General features: G+C 55.4%; 2 protein-coding genes across 2 annotated transcripts in view; both read right to left on the bottom strand.

Moving 5' to 3' along the window:
• Positions 1-2,843: 2,843 nt before the first annotated feature.
• Positions 2,844-5,589, bottom strand: ZCCHC12 (zinc finger CCHC-type containing 12). Its single transcript, XM_040628717.1, has 3 exons — positions 5,458-5,589; positions 5,131-5,275; positions 2,844-4,706 (listed from the first exon to the last, which is right to left on the bottom strand). The coding sequence occupies exon 3, from the start codon at positions 4,593-4,595 to the stop codon at positions 3,381-3,383; it is 1,215 nt and encodes a 404-aa protein (XP_040484651.1). The 5' UTR covers positions 4,596-4,706; positions 5,131-5,275; positions 5,458-5,589; the 3' UTR covers positions 2,844-3,380.
• A 746-nt stretch (positions 5,590-6,335) lies between these two features.
• IL13RA1 (interleukin 13 receptor subunit alpha 1) overlaps positions 6,336-7,132 on the bottom strand; it is a 78,907-nt gene continuing 78,110 nt past the window's right edge. The window contains exon 11 of the mRNA XM_040628740.1: positions 6,336-6,521. Coding sequence (XP_040484674.1) covers positions 6,351-6,521 — 171 coding nt within the window. The 3' untranslated portion in view covers positions 6,336-6,350. The remainder of the gene's footprint in view (positions 6,522-7,132) is intronic.

The following is a 7,132-nucleotide window of genomic DNA, read 5'->3' on the forward strand; positions in this document are numbered from 1 at the left end:
TGGAAACGGAGGGGAGAGAATGCCAGGAAGGAGGGGGATCTAACATAAAAGGGCACTCAGAGGCCGGTTTCCTCTGACAAGACAAAAGAGCAATTTTCATCTCTTAGCGACCGATGAGAATAAAGGCAGAAAGGAAGAAAATTAGCCTATAGCTTTATTTTTTTTCAAGTTTTTTATTTAAATTGCAGTTAGTTAACATATGGTGTTGTTAGTTTCAGGTGTACGACACTTCCATACATCACCCTGTGTTCATCACGACAAGTGCCCTCTTTAATCCCCATCACCTATTTCCCCCATCCCCCACCCCCTCCCCTCTGGTAATCACCAGTGTGTTCTCTAGGGTTCAGTCTGCTTCTTGGTTTGCCTCTCTCTTTTTCCCCCTTTGCTCATCTGTTTTGTTTCTTAAATTCCACATAAGAGTGAAGTCATGTGGTATTTGTCTTTCTCCGATTGACTTGTTTCGCTTAGCAGAATGCTTTCTAGCTCCATCCAGGTCATTGCAAATTAGCCTATAGCTTTCAGTGAAGCCTTTTTTAGACTAACTCCATTAATCTGATCAGAATGCCCGGGTGTCAGTTCCATGTCTTCTAATTAGGGAAAATACGTATTTCTTTTCTTTAAAGTGAAACAAAACAGAACAAAAAAAGAAATGTCAGGTTACATCAGGTTGGTGAAATAAAAATTTAGACAATCTCCAATTTACACAGCGGAGGGGAGGGGAGGGGAAGAAAAAGGGGTGGATCACAGAACAGGTTTTCAAAGCAATGGTCTATACTGAACCCCCAAACTAACTCCAGTGAAAAGGAGAGTAGGAAATGGACAGAACTTATGGATGTTTCATTCCATCTTTCTAGTCTACCTGGTGCCACAAAGAAATTATGGCAACCCTAAACTGTGTCTTTGGACAAATATTCAACAAGTGTTTCTAGAGTAAAATTGAGAAAAAACGATAGGAAAGTGGGCTGCTCTTCTAATCTAGACTACATGAGGGAGGTAGATACTTCCCAAGGGAAGATTTAGGGAGACATAGGAAGGAATTAAGGGTGAGAATCTACATACACTGTAAAGTGTTGGGGGCCCCTGTGGCTTTGGGGCCTGGGGGGAGCTGCCACTTGCCCAGGGTGGGGGAGGGGTCCCCTTTGGCTTGGGAGAGATGAGGGTGGCTTTCACGGTCCCAGAGGTGCCCCAGAGGGATGCAAGCAGTGGCTCTGTCCTGACCAGTTACCAGCTAAAGGATACAAGGCAGAGAGGCCCGCCCGGTCTCCTTCTGGCCATGAGAGTTAGGCAGGCTGAGGCTTAAGGCAAATTCGGGGTGCTGGGGGTGGGGGAGGGGTGATGGCAGAGCACCGGAAGCCGAACCTCCAACCCTCACCTCCATCACCACCACGGAGAGGTGGAGAGGTGAGTGTGGGTGTCCGGACTCCGGGTTTTAGGGTCAGATTGTGATGTCATCGATGGAGCAGGAGCAAGAAGCCAACGAGGAGCTGAGGGGCTGTTTCTGGAAGAAGCAGCACTTCAAGGCCGGTTCTGGGTATGGCAGCCCAGGGAGGGCTGTCCTGGCTTCTCCTGCTCCCTCGGGGCCTCGGCCTGCACCCCTTTGTCCCTACTGAGTTGTCATCAACTGCTAGCCTAACTAAAGCCCCAGTGTCTCTCCCAGGGCCCCTCGACCTCCGCCACTCCCGGGGCAACACAGCCCGGAGTTCTGTATGATCCCCTGGACCCTGCGATTCAGCCCGGCCTTCCTGTCCTGTGGCTCTCCGTGTGTCTCCGGGTCACCGCGCCCGCACCTGCGCTCCCCTTGCCCCAACAGCTCTGCGCTTCTCCCCCCGACGCCCCCGCTGCCACTGCTGCTTACGCTAACCTCTGAGCTCGGCGGAGTCCCTATTTCCCGCATCACAACCGCCTCCGGGTCCTCAGGTCTGTGCGTTCAGTTCCCTCTCCGCACCCTGCCCTAAATGTCATCATCCCCCACCCCCAGCCTTGTCCTGCTCGTAGAAATAGGGACGTGTGCACCTACACAAGACACAGGGACCCTCAGGGCTGAGGCCGCTCACGTCCTCTTTTATCACCTTCCAAAATGAGATCCGGAGATGGCACAGGGCAGGTTCCAGGAAGGTCCACCTTTTCTTTCCCTCCCCCATGAGCGCCCTCCACTCGACTGAAATGCGGGATGGGGCTTCTCGGCTTTCTGATCGCCAGGTTCCTTCAGGTGCCACGGGCCGGGCCGCTAGATGGCTTTTCATCCCTCCCCAGCTACTCTCAGTTCTCGGGGTGGAGAGGGGGTGGCCTGGAGCCCGGGGAGGGGGGGGCCTGTGTCCTGGAGCAGATCTCTTCAGGGCTTATGAGGAGGAGGCCCTGGCGCCATCAGGAGGGCTCCCAGGAGGAGCTGCTCTCTCCTTTCCTTCACTGGGGAGTGAGGAGAGGGTGGTGTCAGGCCACAGGAGAGATTCCGTTGTGACCGGGATGTCCACAAGCAGCAGCAAGAGCAGGAGCTGTGTCCCTGGAATCCCCCATTTGGGGGTTATTACCTCAGCACCAGACTCCTCCCCCATCGGACTCCTTCGGATACGGTAGAGAAGAAAACGTTGGGGCGGTCAACAAGCGCGCGCCCTCATCTGGCTGTATGACCGACGGGTCAGGCCAGTGGTGGGAAGGGGCTCTGTCCATCTACCTTTGGGGACTATTTCAGCCCATTTCTTCTTCCCTTTACCACATCTGCAAATTGACGTTGATAAGAACCCCACCTCGGGGTACAACCCCGCCCCTTTATAGCTTTTTACTCTATTTCCCTTGTTCCTTTTTCCTTTACCTTTTCCGAAAATAATAACACAGAGACATTAAAATAGATGCTGATATATATTTATTGACATAGAAAGAAGCCCACGACATATATTGTTCGGTGGGAAAATACAGACTATAGAACAGCACTTGTACTGAGCACTTTTATCTATACATGTATCTATCTGGGTACGTAGGTATAGGGAAATATCTAGAAGGACATTCATCAAAGGGTCCACAGTGGTTAGATCAGGGTGGAGAGTTTGGAGTAACTGGTACTTCATTTTTTTGTACTTCTCTTTATTGTTTGGAGGTTTAAGGATGAATTATGCCACTTTCACAAAGAGAATAAAGCCATCAAGGAAATGGGCACACAAAGAATACAGAGCCTTAGGCAGCAGAGAGGGGAGTGGGGAAGCAAGGGCAGAGGTTGGGCTGTCTCCCTCCACTGAGCTGGTATCCAAGACCCTTTCTACTCTGCTCCGCTGGGAAAAGAAAGCTGCTTTGTGGATTCATGCAATTAGAAGCGCCCCTCCCCAGTCGTCCCATTGCTGGACTCTGAGTGTGGGTTAGGGTTCACTTAGGGCTGGGGGGCTACCACCTCACTGTAGCTCAGAAGGGTCATTTTGTTCTCCAGGGGCCTCTCTCCGCCCCTCCTCCTCCGTATGGGTCAGCTCCTGCAGGGTGATGATCAGATTCTCAAACACCTGGGCCCTGTTGCTGTCATTGTCACAGGTTTCCTTTGAGTGGCCCTCCTCGCCGCAATATGAACAGCGGATTGCGTGTTTTCGCTTCCTGGTTCTACGCAGATTCCCAGAACCACCATTCTTATACCCAGAACCCCCACTGGTGGAAGGAGACTGAGCCCGGGAACTGCTGGGAGAATCAATGACTAGCACTTGATCCTGAGGTCTGGCCCTGCGTCTGGGGAGAGGAGAAGCCGAGGACAGTGGAGGGTCCTGAGACTCCACCAGGATCACGTCCTCATCGGAGTCATCGAGGGCATCATCTATCTCTATCACGTTGCAGTCAGCACTGTCCACCACTACCGGAGGGGAGCCCTGAAATGCCACCGGGCTGGTGGCCCTCTCCACCATGGACTCAGATCTCTTGGGCCGTTTCTGCTTACTAAAAGTGTCATCCCAGTCCTCTTCCTCCCTTATCATCTTGATTAAGTCTAGGAAATTGGGGAGCCGCTCCTGCTCATTTGCATACATCCTAAGAAGGTGCTTGAGCCTAAAGCGCAGGTCCCCGTTCAGCTCGGCCCCTAAAAGGAGCTGGTGCAGGCGAGTCTGGTTGGCATCTTTCTGAGCTATGATCCCTGCCTGGATAGCGTTCTGGAGCTGCACTTCTAAACGGATCGCATAAAGGGAGGCTTTCTCCCCCTGTGCCTGCAGGGTGTTAAAAAATTTACCGTGAGTGGACACACTGCTTTCAGATTCTCCGAACACCAATTTCATGGCGCGCAAGAAATCTGCCACGCTTAGATTGGGGTTGGCGGCCTGGAGCAAAAGCAAGACCTCCCTGGCGGGGCCTCGCAGGGTTTTCAGCAAGCGCTTGAGCTTCTCCTCCTCAGACATATTCCAATCTGGCAGGGCCCCATCGACTTGGATCAGCCAGTTTTCAAAGGTGTCTTCCCCCTGGGCTGGCACCACCCTCCCCGAGAACACTTTCATGTTTCTCTCGGCCATGGTGGCCATTAAAGGACCGAGACTTCTGCCCAGGGACCTCAGCATAGAATGGGCCCAGGGCGGCAACGGTGCGTTCTGCCGCCGGCTATTACCCATGCGCGCAAGGATGCTAGCCATGCCTGACATCGAGGATCGAGGATCGGAGGATCCGAGTCTAACAGGATGCCCAGGCTTTGTGAAAAAGCCTAATCTGAAGGCGTGCTGCGGGACGCTGCCTTCCTCCCGTCTCAGTAGGGACTGTAAACAAGAAAGAGAAAACAAAAAACAAAAAACGGGGAGTAGTTAATAAGGGAACTGGCTGCAGTGGTATTCTCTCCCTTCCTGAATGTCCTGCAGTACATTTTATATCTGCCCACTGCCCTAAAAATATCTTCTAGGAGACTGGCAATTACAACCTTATGGAGCCAGCCGGTGTCTGCGTTGTTAGCAGGGTGCTTTTTACAGCCATATCCATCCCCTCCCGCCAGTCGTCCAGGAGGGAGGGCAACTGTTGCTTCTAAGTGTCATAGCGTATGGAAGCTGATATTGGGCTCTCAAAATAGAGCACAGTGGTCACAGATTTGTAGGAATAAATAAGGTCTCATCAACCTCCTGGTCTCAGGTCCCAACCACACCCCCTTCTCAAAGTTCTCCCCTCCCCCGTTATTTCTCAGATTCTTACGGGAGCGCAAGAACAGGCGCGCGCGCCTTTATTTCACTTCCAGCCACTGCAACCGGTGGCCTCCGTGAGAAAGCTCGTCTCCGCCGATCTCTGTCCACCGGGGGTCGCCGATCCGGGACCTCGGGGTGTCCAGACTGCGCCGCCGCTGAGGGCAAGGCAGGAAAGGGAAGGGTCGGGAGCAGCCTCATCCCTCATCCCGCTCCCTCCCTCCCGCTCCACCCCCGCCCTCCGCCGCCGGGAGGCGGAAAATTCCTCTCCCACCTTCCGAGTACCAGCCAAAGCGACCCCCGCCCCAGGACATTTCCGCCCGGGCAATCTTCGGCCTACCAGCTCTGCAATCAGCCGCGCAGAATTCAAGTTCAGATTCGGCTCTGATGGCCTGCCACAGAGACAGGGAATGGGAGTTGGACACGCACACCCACATACTCCTCTCCAGAAGAGATGAGGAGATGCAAATGGGGTTCGAGGCAGACAGCTTGCGTTCCTCCCCCCCACCCCGAAAACACCCCCCTCTCAATCCAGGCAAATCCTACCCATTAGGCAGCATCCGGCGGTACCCCACCTCCTCCCTCAGCGCCGCGGGGCCAGGGGAGTGCTCCTAACCCTCGCAGTCCTCGATCCCCCAAGCGGGGAGCCGCCCAGGACTGGCGGGGCTTCCCCTCCTCTCTCCGCGCCGGGCGATCGCGCCCCCTTTCTTTACCTGTGCTCGGCTGCTGGGCAGCGGACGCGCGGGCCTTGGCAGCTGCGGATGCCGCCTTCCGGGGTCCGCGGCCCTACAGGGGCAAAGGGACGGGCACGGCCTCGGCCGCGCAGCGACCGCGAGCTGCCCGCGGAGCGGCTCCGCACCGCCTTCCAGCGAGCGGTAGCCGAGCCCAGACAGCGCGGTTCCCACGGCAGCCGCCGCGCCTTTTATCCTCTGCCCACTGAGACAAAAGAGCGTGACGAGAGGGCCGGCGCGGCCAATCAGCGGGGCGCGGGGGCGGGCTCCCGCGCGGGCTCCAGCCGGATGCAAACGCACGCCTGCGGAGGCGGCGGGGCGCGGGGCGCGCGGCTAGGGGCAGCAGCTCTGCCGGCGTCCAGGGCAGCTTCACTGCCTGGACTGGAAGAGTTCGCGGCTCTTCCCTTCTCGCTCTCGCCCCCGTGGCTCAACTCCGCGCCTCGGGGGCTAGGGTGCATTAAACCCAGAGTGGGATGGCGATCAAATCAACGATAAAAGTCGCTCACCTTTGTATGGGGGGGAAGGGAGCGAAGAGCACGAGCGCTTTCTCGGCGCAAACAGGCTCGCCCCACTCTTGCTGTGAAGGAGGTAGTAGTGTGTCCGCTGAACAGGGAAGGTGCTCAGGCATCCGGGCTCTTAACCGGTACTCACCGAAGTAGGGGTGCAAGGCTGGCTGCATGAGAATCATTTGGGGGCGCTTGTTAGAAATGCAGATTCCTGGGCCCCGTATTTGGGGGGAAGGCTCATTTACTAGGACTAGAACTGGGCGTGGTTTGGCGCTTCGTATTTTTAACCAGCTCGGGCGGTTCATTCGGAGGAGGTGCGGGGAGGATGGTGAATAAGTAAATGGACCTGCCTCCAATGTATCAGTTCATAGCCTATCTGTGGGGAAATGCAGCTCCGGAGCAGACGCCCCTCCCCCGGGGGTCCATGGTCCGCCCGAAATTGTGTGCAAAGATTCTGGAGTCTGTAGGAAACAGTAATGGGCCCTCAAATGTACCAAGTCCTCATCCCTGGAACCTGTAAATGGTACCTTGTAAACTGAAAGAATCTTTGCCTTGGTGCTTAGATTAAGGATCTTGAGGTGGGGAGATTATCCTGGGGTATCTGGGCGGCCCCTAAATGCAGTCACCTGTGCTCGTGAGAGAGAAGAAGAGGGCGAGCTGACGCACAGCGCACACCGAAGAGGGGAAGGGGAGGTGTAGACACAGGCAGGGAGCGAGCGGTGTGGCCACAAGCCCAGGAATGCCGGGGACCATCTGGAACGGGGGGGGGGGGGGGGGG

The sequence above is a fragment of the Ursus maritimus genome, assembly GCF_017311325.1.
Source record: "Ursus maritimus isolate PB19 chromosome X unlocalized genomic scaffold, ASM1731132v1 scaffold_X1, whole genome shotgun sequence".
In the NCBI taxonomy this organism is placed as follows: Eukaryota; Metazoa; Chordata; class Mammalia; order Carnivora; family Ursidae; genus Ursus; species Ursus maritimus.